The sequence below is a fragment of the Cnephaeus nilssonii genome (assembly GCF_951640355.1).
Source record: "Cnephaeus nilssonii genome assembly, chromosome: 20".
Taxonomy (NCBI): Eukaryota; Metazoa; Chordata; class Mammalia; order Chiroptera; family Vespertilionidae; genus Cnephaeus; species Cnephaeus nilssonii.
Genome location: NC_137091.1, coordinates 27,965,100 through 27,986,159, shown reverse-complemented (window position 1 = coordinate 27,986,159; position 21,060 = coordinate 27,965,100). Strand labels below are relative to the sequence as shown.

The 21,060-nt window shown below is 43.7% G+C and overlaps 1 protein-coding gene and 1 long non-coding RNA gene across 3 annotated transcripts in view; one reads left to right on the top strand and one right to left on the bottom strand.

Annotated features, from left to right (window-relative positions):
- The window catches only part of CDH13 (cadherin 13), a gene marked incomplete at its 3' end in the record, with an annotated part of 1,039,464 nt that overhangs the window by 367,847 nt on the left and 650,557 nt on the right, over positions 1-21,060 (bottom strand). For both annotated transcript variants that reach the window (XM_079760072.1, XM_079760071.1), the window contains exon 6: positions 14,950-15,094. In XM_079760072.1, the coding sequence (XP_079616198.1) occupies positions 14,950-15,094 (145 nt within the window). The remainder of the gene's footprint in view (positions 1-14,949; positions 15,095-21,060) is intronic.
- The window catches only part of LOC307092706, a 71,073-nt gene that overhangs the window by 25,958 nt on the left and 24,055 nt on the right, over positions 1-21,060 (top strand). The window lies entirely within an intron of this gene.

Genomic DNA, 21,060 nt, shown 5'->3' with positions numbered 1-21,060 from the left:
ACAGTTTGTCCTCTGCTTTTCTGAGCTGTTTCCTCCTCCAAAACTTGGTGACAATGATCCTCAGCACCCTTGGGAAGATGAAATGAAATGACGAATTTGAAAGCACCCATTCTTCTCGACCAGTGTGGCTCAGTGGTTGAGTGTCAACCTATGAACCAGAAGGTCATGGTTCGATTCCAGGTCAGGGCACATGCCTGGGTTGCAGCTTGATCCCCAGTAGGGCGCATGCAGGAGGCAGCCGGTCAATGATTCTCTGTCATCACTGATGTTTCTATCTATCTCTCCATCTCCCTTCCTCTCTGAAATCAATAAAAATATTTTTGAAAGTACTCATCTCCCACATAAGAGGCAAGCATAGTGGCTTGTTGAGGAGCAGAGATGTCTGTGTGCTGTGGCAGAGGTCTTCCCTCCCTGCAGGATGCAAGGAGATGGCACTATGACCCTCTTGAACCTGGTTGCTGAGGGAAAAGGGTGATGGGAGGGGATGAAGGGCTGAATGGCTTTCACTCACAAATCTTGCTGAAATAAGTTAGGAAAGACCATAGGATGGCTGTTTTCAAAGCTGTCTTTCATTAAAATTCATATATCCAGTGCCACTGTCATAATGGAAATGTATATACTCAGGCTGACAAAAGTAAAGTTTTCAGATTACCTATGAATACATGGATATTGATGGAAATTTATGAAGGAGTATCTAACTTGAACCATTGATGGGTTTCCAAAAACTTGGACATTTTAGTGGAAACTGGATTCCCCCCCCCCCCCAAGGTGTTTTTTTGGGTTTTGTAGTGAACAAACTCTTTAGGAAACACTTAATAGTAATTCTTTTACTTAATCAATTGGAATCTGTATTGATGGAGAGTCCTTAGGGTGAGGGAGACACAAAAGCAGATGACAAGTAGATGTACTACAGAAGGAACAAACCAACCAAAACAGGGAGGGACCATTTTTTGAGGGGCCACCCTTTATCAGGTCCTACTACCAAGAACTTCCATATATTACCTCATTTAATTCTTATAACACAACTGCAAGCTAAGTAATGCACAGGTGTACTTTATATAAAGGACACATTTTCAAATACCTCAAGTAATTAAAAATGTGCATAATTCAAGACTGATCTTGACAAAGAATGGTGTGTGCTTATTTTATTAGCTAAAGTGGCATCAACAGGTTTATTTCAGGAACCCTGTCTTTGTCAAGAAAAAGGAACAAAGCACCGATACATGCTACTTACAACACAGATAAACCTTGAAAACACTATTTTGTATGGATAAAGCCAGCCACAACAAACCGCATACTGTGTGATTCCATTTATATAAAACTAGTGGCCTGGTGCATGGATTCATGCACATTGAAAAAAATTAATTAGAAGAAATATTTTAATATCGCTATTCACCCTTTCTCTGTAATAGAAGTGTCAAATAATAGAAGTGTCAACCAAATTCATGATCGACAATGATAGATCAAAACACTCCCGTGCAATTGGTGCCAGTGAGAGCTTTATATGTATTGTACATGCGCTAGTCAACATTTATTTTTAAATTGCCAGTGCGCATCATATGTACTAGCTGGTCGATTGGTTGGATGGATGTATGGCCAGTCACTTAGCCATATATATATATATATATATATATATATATATATATATATATCCTATCTAATAAAAGAGTAATATGCAAATTGACCATCACTCCAACACACAAGATGGCTGCCCCCATGTGGTCAAAGATGGCTGCCCCCATGTGGATACAAGATGGCCACCACAAGATGGCCAACAGGGGAGGGCAGTTGGGAGGGACCAGGCCTGCAAGGGAGGGCAGTTGGGGGCGATCAAGCCTGCAGGGGAGGGCAGTTAGGGGTGACCAGGCCAGCAGAGGAGGGAAGTTAGGGGCAAACAGGCTGGCAGGGGAGCAGTTAGGCATCAATCAGGCTGGCAGGGGAGTGGTTAGGGGGTGATCAGGCTGGCAAGCAGAAGCGGTTAGGGGCAATCAGAAAGGCAGGCAGGCAAGCAGTTGGGAGCCAGCAGTTCCGGATTGTGAGAGGGATGTCCGACTGCCCGTTTAGTCCTTATCCTACCGGGATCGGGCCTAATTGGGTAGTCAGGCATCCCTTGAGGGGTCCCAGATGGGAGAGGGTGCAGGCTGGGCTGAGGGACACCCCCCCTCTCATGCACGAATTTCGTGCACCGGGCCTCTAGTATATATATATATATCCAGAATAGGCATCTATAGAGGCAGAAAGTAGCTTTGTGGTTTCTGAAGGGTAGGGAGTTCTTTTGGTGGGGGTAGGGAGCAGAGAATAAATGGAAATGACTTCTAATGGATACAGGATTTCCTTTGAGGATGATAGAAATATTCTAAAATTGATTGTGGTAATGACTGCACAATTCTGTGAATAGTATATTAAAAACTATTGAATCATATATGCTAGGTGGGTGAATCAGCGAATTGCATATGTGAATTATATTTCATCAAAGCTGATATATATGTGTAGATATACATACATACATATATATACACATACATACATATGTATATATATCCTATATAATAAAAGGCTAATATGCAAATTGTCCCCTTGGGAGTTCAACTGACTGGGAGTTCGACCAACTGGGAGTTCGATCACACACTATGTGCGCTGACCACCAGGGGGTGGCTGGGAAAAAAGGAAGACCCTGGCTGGCTGCCGTCAGCTGGGTAAAGGAAGGACCTGATTGGCCCTAATTGCTGGCCAGCCAGGCCAAGGGACCCTACTCGTGCACAAATTTCATGCACTGGGCCTCTAGTGTGTGTATATATGTGTATACACACACACATATGAGAGAGAGAGGGAGCAAAAACCCTGCCAGCCATTTTGAAATTATGTAGTTCTTGACAAATGCTTACAATTTGGGAGATTACATTGTTTCTAAATTTGTGCACAAATGAGATTTTGTTATTATTTCCATATTGCATCATTTTCAATTTTCCTAATTCAAATTCATACAAAACGCTATCTCAGTAGATTATCACCAATTCAAAATGAGGACATAGAGACCTGAATTCAACAGCTGATAAGAGAAGGAACCAGGGTTGGAATGCAGCTTTGCTGGTTGGCAGAGATCTTCCCTCCCTGCAGGATGCAAGGAGATGGCACTATGACCCTCTTGAACCTATTCTCATTGAAAAAGAAAGCGCTCTGTAGCTGCTAACATTTATGGCACATGTGTATTTGTCAGACAAGGTGCTCAAAGCTTGACATCTATTTTCTCACGGACATCACAGCTACCGTTTGGGACATTATCGTGATCCTCATTTTACAGAGGCGTTGCCCAAAGCTCAGAGAGGTAAGACCATGTTCAAGGTCTCCCAACTAGTAGAGGACATGAAACTGGAAGTGAGATTTTTGGGACCCAGGAGCCATGGTCTCAGCCCTGGTGCTATGCTCCTGTCAGAACATATTGCTCTCCTGATGCACTTCCAGTTGGCTCACTAGCAAGAAAAAAAAATAACATTCCTGTGCCTTTTCCCTCCTTGTCTAGTCCTGGGGATGTGGACGTGAGGCCAGCACATTGACGTCAATGGCAGCCACACGATGACGCCCCGTGTTGGGGTACTTTCAGATAATCAGTGCTGGCCTATGATCTGAAATTACTGTGATAGGAGGGAGTCAAAACCGCTGTGCTAAGAAGGTTTCCATCATAGGATTGAGTTTGTTTTTAATCCAATGAAAACATCTAATGACAGAGACCTCAGAATGTTTTCTGGAAAGAACTCTAAGACAGCGGAGGAGACAAAAACCATTTTTGTCCCAATAAAGGCTCAATTTTCTTGTTACTATACAAAAAAACAGTGGCATGAAACACATACAGAAGAAAGTGGGTTTGAATGTCTAGAGCAACATAGCATGCCCCAATTTAAAAGCATGGCTTGGAGTCAAATTGTTTGGGCTATCATTCTTACTGGTTGAGTAACACTATATATGTCCGTTTTATTACAGTTGGCAACAAATACAGAGACCCCAATGTAACCGTGAGCTAAATAAGACAAGTTCATTACTGTCTTACGTAAAATAATTCTGAAGAGAGGCTAACATGACTTTCCACAGGCAACAGAATCCAGTCTCATTTTACCTTCTGTACAACCTTCCTAGGACATGGTTTCCATTCTCAAAGCCACCTCAGGAAGCAGAGTGGCTTCCTGAATTCTAAGCCTCACGTCCTCATTCCAGGCAGCGAGTGGAAATGGGTGGGAGGAGGGCAAAGGGCACTCTTCCCAACTGCCTTGGTTCCCGACTCATCCCAGAAATCTAACCTAGCACATGCTCTGGCTCGCTGTATGGTACTTCATCACATGTCACATCTGGCTGTGATGGAGGCTAGGAAATGCAGGGTTTACATGGACACACTGCCGCTGTGGTAGTCTGGGTCTGTTACTAAAGGAGAACTGAATGGATACTAGGGAGGAGGTCTCTTCTCCTGAAAACTTGTTTTCTAACTTTTTTAAGCCTTAACCTCCTTGTTGGAAACATGGAGATGACCATTGCATCTACCTCCTAGGATTCCGGTGGTGAGTCAATGAAATAATGCACAGGACTTGTGTAGGGCCCAGCACCACTCCCACTCATGAAGTGGCCACTGTTAACTTCAGCGCGTGCTGACGGACCATCCTCACAGGAGCAGGGTCCCCATCACTCACCCCAGAGCCCACACAGAGACGATGACCGGTGCATACACTTGGCAGCGCCTCTCCTACAGACTTTAGATTTGGGCTGCATAACCCACTCTTCATGTTCTCCATCCAGGGCAGTCTTTCTTAACCTCGGCACTACTGCCATTTTGAGCCAAATAATCTTTGTGGCGGGGCTGTCCTGTGTATTGTAGGATGTTTAGCAGCATCCCTGGCCTCCACCCACTAAATGCCAGTTACACCCTCCCCGCCCCCAGTGTGGCCACCAAAAGTGTCTGGGAAGGGAGCAAACCATCCACACAGCTGAACACTGCTCTGCGATGTCTGAACCCTGTGTCTCTTTGACAGCAGCAGCAGGGGTCTCTTCGGTTATCTGTTTTAGTTGCATGGATCAGCATTTTAAGTTCAACTACCGTATTTTCTGGCGTATACGACGACTGGGCATATAAGATTTTCCTGGGTTAAAAAGTTGTCTCATACACCGGAAAATACGGTAGTCCAATATATCTAATCCCATCAATATAGTCCAATATACCGTATTTTCTGGCGTATAAAATGACTTTTTAACCCAGGAAAATCTTATATGCCCAGTCGTCTTATACGCCGGAAAGTACAGTACGTCAAACATACTTTCCCCATTAAGTGGAAATCCACCCAGCCATTTTTGCCTGATACATCACCCACAGAAAGAACTCAGTTAACTTAATTTCACATGTCTAGATTCCTTTCAAGTCATCACCTCCATCCTTGGCTTGTGACTTGGGTGTGAGCCAATGAGCCTAGAACCTCCTCAGCAAGAGAGAGGGTGAAACTGCAGAAGTGAGAGAAGCCCAGGCACAGACAGCAAGCAGCTCAGCGCATCCGGTCTTGATGGTCAGGGGACAGGACTGTGAGGTCCTCCTTCATTCTTAAAAGGGACCTTTCCTAAGGAAATAGAGGCCAACTAGAGAAACATGAGCTCCCCCGCAACCCGCTCCACAAAGAGGGGATCTGTGTGAGCAGCCCCTTATTAAGCACAGGCATAGCAGTTCATAACTGTGATAGCACTGGCTAGGTGATTAGAGCATCATCCCAAAATGCTAAGGTTGTGGGTTTGATCCCTGATTAGGGCACAAACAAGAGGTAGCCAGTGAATGTATAAATAAGTAGAACAACAGATTGACGTTTCTCTCTCTCTCTTCCTGTCTCTCTTTAAAATCAATAAATATTTTTTAAAAAAAACACTGTCATAAATACTCTAAACAAAAGTAGAAACCAGAGCAAGAAGAAAGCATTGAAAATTCCCCAAATCAAACTTTTGAGAAATCTTTGAGAACAGCCAGTCTTCTAAATAATAAAATAGGTTTTGAAAATATGCTTGGTTTATTAAAAATTCAGTCATAATTAAAGCAAGAAAGCTGTAAATCTATTAATTTTTTTGCTTTGATATATTGGAAAAATCAATTCATGACCTATATTTTATAATACATATACTCGAAAGAAATTTTATATGCCCTCTCCCCACTAAACTTAGAAATCTGAGGCTCTTCCATTTACTTAAGAGGGGTGGTTCCATACATAAATTACCCAGGGTTTCTTTGTGCACTGTTGGCAGATTGTGGTAGAGTGGTTCAAAGGTATCTGTGCAGACAGGTGGGAGCAGCCACTCTGGACGCTCCCTCAGAAAGGACGGCATGTATAGCATGGTGACGCTGCAGTGAAAGCTGGTTTATCAAGCTGTTTATTATAAAGTTTTTCTGACTGACATGTGTAGACTGTTCTGATTGACAGCCTACATGCCTAGGAATCTTGGAGAAGTTTTCCTTAAGCGTCTCCCAAACGACTGCTAGGGGGAGAATCTGGCTCTATTTGAGAAGGCCACAGCCAGTAACTACGGGCCACATGGAGGTACCCCACTAGCTAGGCTGGGATAAAATGACTAATGACAGCCGCTGGTATTTTTCTCCCTCCCTCCTGCCCTCTCTCTCCTTCATCTATCCATACACATATGTATACTTACACCTACACACAATGTACATACACACACATACACACATTGCATATAAGGAAATGCTGTCTAGACTTAGGTGGCAGATTTGGGTTCATTTTAACATTTTCATGGGTGAAGTGGCTAAAGGACAGTGGGCAACATAGATGGAGAGGAAACGAAAGGGCCCAAGAATTAGCTGAATCTGAATTCCAGTTTTGTCACCCACCAGCTGTGTGATCTTGGGGGAAGTAACCTAACATCCCTAAGCAGAAGCATGGTAAAATCTGATTTTACTGTTAAAAACCACCCACGGGCTTCCTACTAATTTTAAAGTAAAATAAAAACTTATGGAGCTCTATATAGGATCTGTCTACTTCTTCAGAGGATCAGGTAAAAAATGCTTATTTATTTAAAAATACTTTAAATATTTATAGATATACAGGTAGTATATATTTTTGGCTTTGTGAAATATACAGTCTGTGTCCCAACTCTAACATTGTGGGAAAACAGCCATAGCCCATGCTTAAATAATAAAAGCATAATATGCAAATTAGACCGGACGTTCTTCCGGATGTCCTTCCAGATGAAGCCGGGGCTGCGAGGGAATCCCGGGTCCCGGGTGCCTGCTGGCAGCTAGAAGGAAGCCCGGGTCCCGGGTGCCATAGGGAAGCCCATGTTCTGGGGGCCAGGGGGAAGCCAGTGCCAGCAGCCGGGGGAAGGAAAGCCTACTCTTGCACGAATTTCATGCATCGGGCCTCTAGTGCTTAAATAAGCAATAATGGGCAATGCTTATAAGGGAATGGCTGTGTCCAGTAAAACTTTATTTTAAAAACACAACCAATAGTGGTGACAGATTTGGCCCATGGCTGGTAGTTTGCTCATTTCTGTTCAAAACGATCTTGCACTTGCCTGTCTCCTTGAACTCACCCAGCTGTCTTCTTGCTGACCTTCTCCCATCCCACTGGCCTCTTCTCTGTCCCTCCATTTGCCATTCCTGCCTCAGACCTTTGCATTTCATAATCCCTCTGCCTGCATCATCCTTGCTCAATACCTTTACATTGTGGACTCTCATTCTCACTGGTCTTAGCTTAAAGGTCATCTCCATAGAGAAGTCTTCCTTGACCTTATTGTCATTCTATTATATCACCTTGTTCCATTTTATCCAAAGGACTCAAATGCTCCTGTTTATTCATTTCATTGTTTCATTTTCATTTTGCAGCTGCTCAACTGTCACCTGATTTCCACTTTGGTTGGAAACTCCCATCAAATTTATTCTTTCAAAAGATTGTAGGATGATCACTAAGTCTCTCAAGCTACCAATGCTTCTTTACTTTCCCTCCACTTTAAATTATTTTAATTAAGTTGATTAATTGATTCATTTAATTTTAAAATATTTGCTGATACAAATCCTTCTCTCTCCGAAATGTAAAGTGATGGAAGAATGACTTCCAGCTTGAGTCTAAAATATGTCCAACAGATTAGTGGGGCGGGGCTACCAAGCATTTATTTTTATGAGGGAGTCATCTCCATGAGCACAGAGGCCATATATTTTCAGTCCACCAGGTTACCCACAGCGCCTGGAATGTGGAGATCTGGCATGAATGAGTATGAAAATGGATGCCTGGCAGAGGGAAACAGACACACAGGCTGGCCAGGAACAAATACTTCATGATCAGAGAGAAAAATGACTCAAGAAACAAGGTGGTATCTGTCTCTTGAATTGATCTCCAACCCCATGGACTCATATCTGAATTTAGGTGGAGAGCGAGCTCTGAATAAAAATGAGAAGAGCTGTTTCAGAGTTACCCACATTAAAGAGGAGACATGCAGTTTTACTGGTTGGGTATTCTTTAAACAGAATCAAGGGGCCCAGGCATCCTCCCCGTCTCACTAAGCCCTATGGTATCTTGAAGGCGCTAGTGAACCAGCAGCAATGGGAATTGTAATCTATGCAATGGTGTCATCAGAGAGGGGCTAGGACATAAAGGAGGAAAACACCTACTGGCTATGACAAGGTCTTGACTGGCTTGGTTTGGAGCTCCTAACATTACCTTGGGTCCCCAGACTTGGTTAGGAGCAACTTAGTGGAGATTTGGTTTCTTGAGCAAAGTTCAGATAACTCAGCACTTTTGATATACTTTATTTCTGAAATGTTCCCTTTGGGAAGGTGTCTCTGGTTGGATTACACAGCACTTTCATAGACTTTGTTTTATGATCAACTACACTGGAGTGATTTGTAGCATTGTTCAAGTGCTGCCTAATCCGCTCCGAATGGTACTGCCTCATGCTGCCGACATCTGTTCCTGGCAAAGCCCCTTAGCTAAGACCCCAATGGTGACACAGGGTCAACAACTTCAGTCCTCTTCCTTGACCACAAAATGCAGGGAGAATTCTAGAGCAAGGCAGTTTACAGCTCACAGATACAGTTAGTGAAATGACTGCAAAAAAAACTTGGAGATATTGAATATAATAAAAAAAAAAATCCACCAGTAGGTTGAGATGTAAAAAGAAAGACTATTGTATCTTCATGTACAAGCTTAGCCAAGATAAAATATAATCCAATGATTAGAAGCATCCCCTTCAAATGCGTCAAAATGTAACAAGCATGTCCTGTATCCCATCAAGCCCACTTGTTTGTATTTATGCTAAAGAAATTGTCACACAATCGGAAGAGATGGATCTTCCCCTGTAGTATTGATTATAAGTACAGAAGAGTCAGAACAACTAAAATCAATAGGCCAATTAGACGAAGGTGGATCCAGGCACTAACTGTTTACAACAGTGATGTGGCTTGATATTATTTACTGATTTACAGAGTGTCCATTGGACCCCGCAGAGTGAAGAAAGTGAGTCACAGGAAAGAAAGTCAAGTTCCATTTCTGTAAAATTGTGCATGTGCTTCCCTGTATGTAGACACACAGAGGGAGCCCTGGACTCTGCTCACCATGATGGCAACGATGGCTTTCTCTGGATACTGAGACTTGAGGGAGATTGCACTTTTTCACTTCAACGAAGTTGGCAAAAAACTGAACTGTTTTGCTTTTAAAATAAATATATCTGCTTAAGGAAACAATGAGTGAACTAACCAACCAAACAGAAACCCAAAATAGCCACATGCCCAATGTTCCAAAAGCCCCTGGGATTGGCCAGGATACTTGAGAATGGGAGAAACTACAAAGTGAAAGTCCAAAAATACCAATGAAGGAAAACTGGACAGTGGGTGGACTGAAAGCTACATGGCCATTACTGCAATAAGTAAACAGGTGACCAGAAAAGGGACTTTACTTCCAGGTTATACCAACACACCGATCACTTATACTGAGCAAGATCTCAAATGTTAACCATCAAAATCACAACGATCTCTATTTAGACCAAGCCAGTTTGGAAAACAGCCACTGCCAAGCACAGGTGAGCTCTCAGAACAGCCATTTGTCCTAGAGGCCGCTGATCGGCTGTTCTTCCTTATGTCTAGCAAGGTAGGACCTCTTTAAAAATCAAAGTAACTGAGTCTTGAAGAATGGAGACTCTGGTGGATCCCGGGAAGGAGGGGGAAGTCAATACCCGCCCCTCTCCTCACAGCACCCCATCCTGCGTGGGTGCCTGGTTGCACTCACCACATTGCAATGCTTACTTATTGGTTGCAGTCTCCCTGCTGGGCTCTGCATGCCAGGAGGGAATGAGCAGCATCTGGCAGGTCCACAGCTGCACCCTCGGAGCTTAGAGTAGTGCTGGCACAGAGTAGATGCTCAACAGCACTACTGGGTGGGGGAAAAAGGGAGCATGAGAGGAAGCGAGACAAGGCAAGAGTCCTTGTGCTCTCAGGAGTTAGAGGATGAGGATTTAGCTGCTCATCTCTGCTCCAGTTCAGCAGCCTCAAGAAGTGTCGGCACCTCAGCAAACGGGATCTCTTAGGAGTCAGGACATGCCCCTCTAGGTTCTGACCCATATTTAAAGAGACATTCCTCTTTGTTAGTCATTGCAGTTTGGGGACTAACATATTCCTCCCACTACCTCCTTTCCCTGACATCCCTCAAAGCCACCCCACCTATCCAGGTGTTGGGTGCCATGCTCCCAGCTGTCCCAGCTGACATCCAGGGCGGCTGCAAGCATGGAAGGAAGAGCATAGCTGAAGCCTGCCCAACAGCCAGCTCCTGTGCCTTGTTGGAAGGCTGCCCCTGATCTGTAGATGCCATTTGCCCATGCCCACAGCTGGATGAAAGTCCCCAGGAGGTAAGTCCCTCTAGGGACAGCTCTGATGGGCATGGGGATGGATACCCCAGCTCCCTGGCCTCTGGGCTGAGATAATGCTGCTGGGTGTGTTTTATGTCGTTTCCTAGAGCCCCCTGTCCATCCCGGAATCAAGTTCACAATTGCCCACTACGGTAGCTGGCTCACTGGCATCTTGAAAGGGCCTGCTTCCCTTCCTTGTAGCACCCCCACCTGGTATCCTCCACCTCAGGGAAACCACATGCCTCACACCAGCGTCTGCTTCTGGATAAAGCACGCTTTCCTCATGGTTAGCTCTTCCCAGAGTGTCCAGAGGACTGTCAGTGGCAAAACACTGGGAAGTGGGTGCCAGCCAGCACTGTGGGCCCTGGCAGGTGTGCCCTACAGGAACTTCAAATTGCCCATTCCTCTATCCCTAATTGCCACGGTCTTGGCATGCTTCAGGCATTCAGAAAACACCAGGTTCACACGGAGCTCCAGCTGGTCCCAGGGAGCAGCCAGCAAAGTTCAAAGACCATTACTGTCTGTTAATCTCCCTTCATCTAGTAATGATTTCCCAGAACACTACCCTGGAGTTTAGTGCTGAGGGCTGGAAATGGTCTCCTGTCTGCACAAACAGATAAATATAGGTGACCTTCCCACGTGATGGATTGGGGCAGATGGCGTCCGGGTACACTGGAACATGAAAATGATACTTGGTTTGTTGGGAGATGAATGTTCCTTCACACAAACTATATGTCCCTTTGCCTTCCCTTCCTAGTGGGTTCGCTGCCAGAATAATAATTGCAGCATTAACAATACATTGGCATTTCCTGAACATTTATTATGTTCTAAGCACTGAGTGAAGCACATTGTCCCATTTACTCCTTGCATATAGTTCTCTAGGGTGGCACTATTATACACCCACTCCATCTCTAGACAAGGCAATTGAGGCTTCTAGAAGGTTCAGTAACCTTCCCAAGGGCTCACCTTGTTAAAGAGGTGAGTGGAGCATTAAACCCAACTCTAGGCCACAATGCTGGGCACCGGACTAGCTACATCATTTGTGGGGCTCAGTGCTAAATGAAAGTGCAAGACCCCCTTGTTCAGCAATTCTTTACAATTTTAAGATGGCGATGGCAGAGCATAATAGCAACCCTGGGGCCCTTCTGAGCGTGGTGCTCTGGGAGGCTGTGAAGGTTGCGCCCCTGGTTATGTGGAGGCGGAAGAGAGTGATGTGAATGAGGACAAGGACCCCGGTGTGGAATGCTGTTTAACCCCAGAGACTGAGCAATAGCTCATATATAATAAAAGCCATTCAATGAGCCTGGATATTTGGTCAGAGAGCTGGTCACTTTCTGTGAGAAGCTAAATCAGTTCATCAGATTAGAACCCCACAAATATTTTTCCTCAGCTGGGCCTGCACAGAGTCTGTCCTCAAGAATGTGAGGGAAGGTGGCCAGGTGGCCGGCTCCAACATGGTACATGGGAAAGGGCCTGTGTCTTAAAGCCAGAGACAAGAAAACAGATTCTAGCCCATCTCCCAGTTTGTGATTTGGGGGAAATTCCTGGACCTCTTTGAGATTCACTTTTCTTATTTGTATGATGGGAGAGTTACCACCTCTCCAGGTAGGACCTGGTATAATGGAGGAAGCGATACAGTGTATATAAAGGTCTCAGAATACAGTAAGTGCTCATCATAGTTTAACGGCTGTTTTCACCGCAAAGATTTGGGGACAGTTGAAAGAGCACATGATGTGAAGGTGGGTGACACAGTTGAGCCCTGAACACTGCCTCCCATCTGTTGTTGTGTCAACTGGGCAAAGTCACTGAACTCTTTCCAGGGTCAGCATTCTCTTCTGTAAAGTGGACCTGGAATAATGTCCACAACACATAGGATTCTTAGAGCCACACGTGAGTGATGAAACTGGGAGAGGTGATCATTTCTATAGCGGGTCTGTGTTTGTTGTTATAACTTATAAATGGTCAAGATTGGGGAGGGGGCTTAGAGAGGGACACTGTCACCCTTCCCAGATTCCCACTGTCCCCATGGAAGCTTCGGGGCCTCCTTGCCTGAGCTCTCCCACAGGCGCTAAGTGATCTAACTGATTTCTCCTCTAAAAGTTTTCCACAGTTCCACATTCTTAACCCAGACTTTGACTGACGCCATTCCAATGCCTGCATTACGGTCGAACCCAGAGGGTACTGAAAAGACAACAATAAATCAGGCCAAATTCCACATAGCTGGTAGAAGCTCCTCCATACTGATCTCCAAGGCTTTCTGTATTTTATAGGACATTTCCAATTATAAATTGAAGTTTGAGATAGTTTATGTTTTGCTGGAGATGCGTCCACCCTAACCAAATTGCTTTGTGCTTTAAGAAATTCAATATACACAAAGGATTCAATTTTCTTTGAAAATATGATGTGTATATAAAACATTAAAATTTGAAATTCTTTCTGAAACTTTAAGGAAGGGCACAGCGGGAGGTAAATTGAACATTGTCTAATCGTATACACATATAATATACAGAGATATGCACCTGCTCACAGCTGCCTGAAATATCACCATTGTCATTTACATTTAGAACACTTTCCCAGCCCATCTTGAATTCCAGTCAGTCATATACAATGCCCGGGTACCACAGATGGAAATGGAGAATCATTTTTCTGCTCTGCTCCATCTCCAGTCTCTTTAATAGCTTTCCTCATTGGTTCTCCTAACTTGTTCTGAACACCAGCTTGTTTAAGATTTCTGTAAACATCAAACTCAAATTCCAGTGTCTCTCACCAAAAGCCATCTCTCCATCAGAGCAGCCTCCTGAGAGGTGCCACAGGAAGTTCTGCCCGAAGTGATCTGACCCACCTCCACCTGCTACTCTCTGATTTTCCAGTGCTGTTTTCATCCCTCTGTCGCCACCCTCACCCCCCAAATGCTCTCCAGCACACACAGGGAATTCCCTCTCCTTTTTACAGAATGCAGTCAAATTCCAGAAGACAGAGGGTCACTCCTGCCCCTGGGCATCTGATAGATGTGTATAGAGATCCAGCTCCTTTAAGTTGAAGGGAGGTTTTAGGCACCTTACTTACAGTTATTCTCCTGGTAGTCTAGGCAGGTTATCATGACAACACTTCTAGCTCCTCATGTAACTACACGTTATTGATACATCCCATCAATTCAGGCGGAGGGTGGGAGGTCAGGTAACCAGTCGAACAAGCTCTCCAGTGTCCATCTCCCATCTGGCCACTGAGTGACTCTTACTTACTTGTTTTGCCATTATCTAGACACAGCCTCAGTGATACACTTAATATAGCGCTTTTTCACTTAAATGCATTTTAAAGCTTAAAATCAAAGTACAGCCTTACACTAGGGATGTTTCTTCTTTGCTCTTCGGTTTCTCAAGCATTATACTTAGGACTGATTTCTGCTGCTGGTCACAGAATGCTTTAATTAGTATCTATTGGGCCAGAAAGGGAGCTCTAATTGTGAAACCTTCCCTGAAAGAAAGGTTAAACGTGGGGAAAAGATAAAAGGAGCTCTGTAATAACTCTGAGTCATTTTCATAACAGTAGGTACAAGTATTTCCAGGGAGAAAAAGAAAATGTCTTGCTTTTGGCCCTTTGACTGAGGACAAAGGTTTCTCCATGCACATCTGAGGAAAGGGGAGGAAAAAAGCTTACCCAGTTTTCCAAAATGGTTCTGATTAAAATGCAGTTATGAAAAGAAATAACTGAGGATCTTACAGTGGGACTTTAATGTCTGTCACAGCCTCACTGTTTCACGAAGCCCAGCTTGGGGCCTCACAAGGGTGAGCTAGATATTTACATTGTGTCCGACTATGGCCATGCGTTAAAGACTTAGATGTCGGTCACCCTTGAAGGGTCACCTTTAGGGACAAGGGGAGATGTTTTCCTAGTTTGTAACACTCCAGTCATGTTCTGAGTTGCATCTTTCCAGCTCTTGCTTCTACCCAGGGAAATAATATGTCAATGATGATGCATACCAACAACAAGTTGGAGTGGCAATACATAGTCTCTCTAGTCCCCAAAGATCAGAGTATGCCACTTCCCAAGCCATTATGCTAATGATAAGCCAACTTAACATACCTGTAGGCGATCCTTCCATGACATGGCCAACATAGGGGCCCTCTCGGAAGCTTGGTCTATTGTCGTTCTGATCAATCACAATGACTTCCAGAGGGACTGGCCCCTCAAGAGTTCTGCCGTTGACATCAGTGGTCTCCACAAATAGCTTTTGGAGCAAAGAGATGGAGAAAGAGGGATTAATTCATTATGAAAATTGAAACCAGGTTCTCTGGAGAAGGTTGGTTATATCAGCAATTTTATGAGCCCTCAGCAATATTGTGGTCTCAATGGATAGACACTGTGACTAGAATAGAAATGAAACATTAGAGAATAAAAGACAAAGATCAATTCATGGTAGATCCCCCTTGGGAAATTTATAATTAATTTATCAAATCTGCAAAGGAAGTAAAAAAAAGAAGAAGAAGAAGAAGAAGAAGAAGAAAGAAAAAAAAACACACCACTCGTAATCAGCCATAGCTGAGAAAATGTGCTTACATTGTTTCTGTTTTTCCAGCATCATTATGCTTAAATGGAATGTTATGCTAATAAAAATAATTGACTAAGCAGTTATGAACAGAGTACATTAGAAAATAACTGAAAGTGTTTACAGTAATGTTTGGGAGAAATTCAGGTCAGTATGTATAGAGAGCCTTCCTGGTGCAAGGAAGCCATTTGCTGGGCCTGGAATGAGACCTCAGGATGCCTGCCCACCAGGCCCTTATAATCTATGAGGGAATTTCATAATTCCATGAAACACTTCCAATAGAGAATTACCATCATATCTCAAGTTTGAAGAAAATAATAGCATAAAAACATTAGCTTTATTGTCTTGGAAACAGGAAATTATGTCATGACACTTCCAGTGAAGCACAGTAACCTTATGCTCTTATTTTCTGAGCCTAATTCAGCCTGGATTGAACTCGGCAGGGACAGCAGCACTTCTCCATGGATATCAGTGGTGGTCCCTGCATTGAAGGGGGTTGAGCATTTCAGTCAGAAAAGGGTCTCTATAGTGGGAATCCTCAGCAAGAGGCCTCTGCAGCTGGAATCCCAGCATAACATTAAAAACACTCATTATTAGGAATAATAATCAATATTATCCAGTGCTTACCTAGGCTCTCTACTATATTAACTCACTTGATCCTCACAGTAATCCTAGGACCCTTTTGTGAGGAGGGGAAAAAAGCAAACAGAGATTATATGGTGGAGTCTAGATTGGACCCCATGAAATCAGGCTCCAGAGAGTATATTTTTAACATACATAATGTTTCTAAGTCACTTAATGGCTGTCACATAAAATATCTCAAAAATATTATGAGGCTCTGGCCACATAGCTCAGTTGGCTGGAGTGCCGTCCCAATATATCAAGGTTGTGGGTTTGACCCCTGGTCAGGGCACATACAAGAAGTAAGCAATGAATGCATAAATGAGTGGAACAACAAATTATTCTCTCTCTCTCTCTCTCTCTCTCTCTCTCTCTCTCTCTCTCTCCCCCTCCCTCCCTCCCTCAAATCAATAAATTTTAAAAAAGAAATATTCAATTAGCTCCTGCTATTGTTGCTACTGTTATTATTATCAACACCAATGTAAAAACTAGCCCAGCCCTGGCTGGTGTGGCTCAGTAGGTTGGAGTATCGTCCAGTATACCAAAAGGTTGTGGGTTTGATCCCCGGTCAGGGCACCTACAGGAGGCAACTGATATCTCTCTCTCTCTCTCTCTCTCTCTCTCTCTCTCTCTCTCTCTCTCTTTCAAGTTAATTAAGGGGAAAAAAAACTAACCCAACTTAGGAAAATAAGAGAGAAACACCTTTGTTACAAGTCAGCACAGTACCCCACATACTGGTGCTGTAAATTGATATCATTCTTTTGGAAAGCAGCATGACAAAATTCAACAAAAGCTTCGAAAATTCATACATTTTGTTCCATTTGTATATCACTCCTGGCTCTATTTGAGCTAGGTTGTGCTACATATATGAAAATATTCACTGTAGTTTTATTTCTAGTAATGAAATAACACTGGCATCCACTAAATGTCCAGTGAAAGGGGACTAGTTGAATAAATGTTTATGTAACAACATGCTAGAATACAGCCATTAGAGAAAATAATTATTAAACCTTATTGATCTACTAAGAATATTGTGTGAAAATAGGCTAAGTAGCATGTGTATCATACATATGTAACATTTACATATGGACAGAATTTGAAATTAGTAAGCAAAAGTGAAACCAGGTATGCTTAGAGAGATATAGTTTTCATTTTTTTTCTTTAACAATCTTTTCACTAGCAAATTAAAACACACACACACACACACACACACACACACACACACACACTTTGATTTCTGGAGCAGACAAAATAATGCACGTGTACTTTAATTAAAGGGGCAGAGCCTTTAACATCTGTATAGAAAGAAAATCTTAAATAGAGTTCACTCTTATATTTTTACTAGGTGCCCAGTGCACAGATTTGTGTACCTTGAAAGGAACTGTGGACCATGAGGCTGCAGTGGGCACAGGGGCAGGTCTTGGCCCACCCTCTGCCCCTCACCCAGCCCCTCCCACCATAGAACCCAGTCCCCAGTCTGCCTGCAGCCCCACTCCAGCCACTGCCACTGCCCGCTCACACCTGCTGACTGTGGAGCAATTGGGGCCGGCGCCGTCAGGGGTGTGAGTGGGACCATCGCTGGCAGCAGTGTGAGTGGTGGCTGCCAGCCCCGATTGCCCCTCAGGAGCAGGGGGAGGTGGGGAAGCCCTGAGGGGTAATCGGGGCTGGCAGCTGCTGCTTGCACCCCCTAATGGTACCGAGTGACTGGGGCCGGCACAGGGCGCCAGCAGCAGATGCGAGCAGCAGCCTCAGCGCTGGCAACAGGTTCGAGCACAGGGCGGGACCACAGTGCGTGGGAGCAAAGAATTTTCAGTAACCACCAGAGGCTCGCCCTGATGACAACAACCGGCACCCAGCCTTGGTCTGATGCCCCCCTGCTCACCTGCTCCACCATCCTGCCATGGCCAATGCCCGCCATGTTCTGCGCTCTGCCACCTACTGCCGACACCCACCATGTTTTGCGCATGTCCCCTGGTGGTCAGCGCACGTCACAGTGACTGGTTGTTCAGTTGTTCCGCTGTTTGCTCTATTTGCATATTAGCCTTTTATTATATAGGATGCTGCTTTTAAAATTTACTATAAGAATACTGCTAAAGAAAGAAAATTAAAACAAAGCCTTGGGGGAAATTCATGCAATAATGAAGGTCTGGCTTTTTGTCCTACCAAAATAGCCAGAGTTGACTTTAACTTAACCAAAAACCTATGTATAAAGACAACACGTATGTTGGTTCTGAATCTTAACTTTCCTGTTTGTTCACAAACTGGCCCCCATGCATGAAGGCTGTGGAGAGATATAAGAAAGAGGTGGACCACTCCAGATTAGTAGGTGGCAGTTTAATAAGTAAGGGAACCTATATATGAGACTTGTCTGGGAGACCATAAGACAAGTAGATCTCTGTGCTCACCAACCAGTATCTTGAAAGTTTATGTGGCGGCCTTAAGTGGTTTCAGTCACATATGCCATCCAGATGGTCTCAACAACACCTACTGTCTCAAGGCTGTGCCCTTGAAAAAGCTCACACTGTGGGAATGGTGGGCAGAACATACATTCCAAGGACAGGAGAGAGGTGAGGAGCCTGACTGCATGGGTCCAGCTCATGGGTCAATGGGCGGTCACATCCTCTTGATGACCTCTTCCTACACTTCCACTTTCTGCAAGACTCGGGTTGTATAAGAAGCCACAAATAGGACAAAGGAACAGAATTCACATTTGCCAGATACGCAAATATACTGGAACTGGGAGGGGCAGACTCCAGATCCATCTCAACATAATGGGAAGACAGACAGACACTAAGGAGATATAATTGATTAGGATGAATGAAAAATGTTGCACCGAACCTCATAAAATGAATTATGTAAGTAGACAACCTGATGGCAGTTTATGTCATTCCAGTACCCAGAGTTTGACTCCTGAATTTTTTAGTGGAAAACAATACTGTTAGATGCACTCTGGGTTATCATGTGATTGAGAGAGAGAAAGAGTGTGAATGTGTGCTGGCAGGGGAGTACCTATTTTAGATACAATAGTTTGGAAGACTCTCTACAGACTTTCAGGCCCTGCCCAGAATCTACTTATTGCTGAAGGAACATTTTGACTGAGACTTGAATGACAACAAAGCAGAAGGAGCTGGCCATGTGAAAATGCATGGAAAAGAGTTGTAGACAGCAGGTGTAATGGCTTTTAGCTTAGCGTTATATTAGGGATGGTCTTGGTACAAGATGAAGTCAAACTGGGGCTCCACTCAATTCCAACAGAGTAGACTAAAGTTGATTCTGCTATAACATTCTTTGCTGGGTAAAAGAAATGATGGAGAAAAAATGATATCATGCTTGTTTCTAACAAAGAAAACCATAGTAGACTGAATAAAATATAGAATAGGAAATGCTAGTGCCTTACTAAGTAGTCCAGACATTTTCCAAGTGGCATATATTAAGTGTAGATGAAAATTAAGCAGTCATGAAAGAAATTATTAGTAAACATGACCTTATCTACCCAATAACTTACTGTAAAGAAATCTGACATTCCAGTGAGTTTAAATAACTATTCTCTTATGAAGGTCACATCCACAGTTAACAAATGTGAAATCTTCTGAAATGGGACTCTTAACTTTCAGAGGGTACCTCTAATATCACAGAATAAATGTTTAATGATGTTTTCAACTTCCTTTCCTCTTCTTAATTGAAATTCCCAAAACACACAAGTCCTTAGTTTAAAAATACTGGAACAATGTTTGTTTCCTTTGAGTCACAAGATCTATTCTAGGGACTGTGTTTGGGGCTCCAGAAATAAAACAAACCGGAATGCATTCTAAGGGAGGCATTCTCATGCCTGTTCTTGATGTTTAAAGTGAGATGCCAATTAGTAGAAACCTACTGTGAGAAAAACAAACAAGCAGCCATTGGCAGAAAGCAATGGAATAATTTCTAACAGGAAATGGAAATCACCCAGCTTCTCACTGACTATTTCTGCACCATCTTCTAGGACTTCTGTTCTTAATGTGAGTGGTTGATCTTCTTGGGAATAATGATGGGTGACATATAAAGAGGTCTACTGTGGAACCAGAAAGAGAGAAAATGCTCAATAAATTAGATCTAGAAATAGTTGTCCAAGTTACTTGGACAAATAATTGCCTAATAACTTATTCCATGGCAAGTATCCTGAAAAAGTGATATATTTGACCAACCTCTGTGTTGTGTGTTCTAGGACCTTGCTATTCACAGTGCAGTCTTGGGCCCAGCATTCCTGGCATCCCTGGCGGGGGGGGGGGGGGTAGAAATGCAGACTCTCAGGCCCTGCTAGAGCCTCCCGAGGCAGCCCTACATTTCATCCCATCTGCAGGGAATCCAGGTGCACGCCATTCTTTGTGTGATGCTGAACTGTGACACAGGAGTTAGAGATGAAAGCCCAAGGGCCTGTAGCGCTTGGGAAGAGCCTTCCCAGGTTTAGATGCATGAAAATAACTTCCAAGCAGAAGGCAGAGTCGCACCACCTGCTAGGAATCCACTGCACACTCGTGTCAACCCCAGACACACAGGCTAAGCAGAGCAGATGTTTTCTGTGGATCCTTTGAACAGACACACACATGTATAAACACACACAAACACACACAGACATAACATACAAACACACAGACACAAAAAACACATGTACACCACATACACCACATACACACCCAGATATAAAACTCATACACCCACAAATCAATTTTTCCAATCATCTCATCTCCAATGGTACATAATGAGCACTTAAGTGTATTTTGTCTGATCACTTTCTGTAAAGTTGTGAAACAGAAAGTAGGGAGAAGGGAATTGCCCACTAACTGAAAAGTGAAAAGTTGCAGAAAACGAAAGAAAAGAGAGAGAGGTCCTTGAGGCCGGAAACCTCACAGGGGGTGGAGCACCAGTGTTGGTGGCACCCAATTGCCTCAACCGCGGTATGATTTTTGGATCCAACACTTCATTGTTGATGTCCCCCACTGAGATGCAATACCCCTGGGAGGGGTAAACTAATTAGGTTCTATCATTAG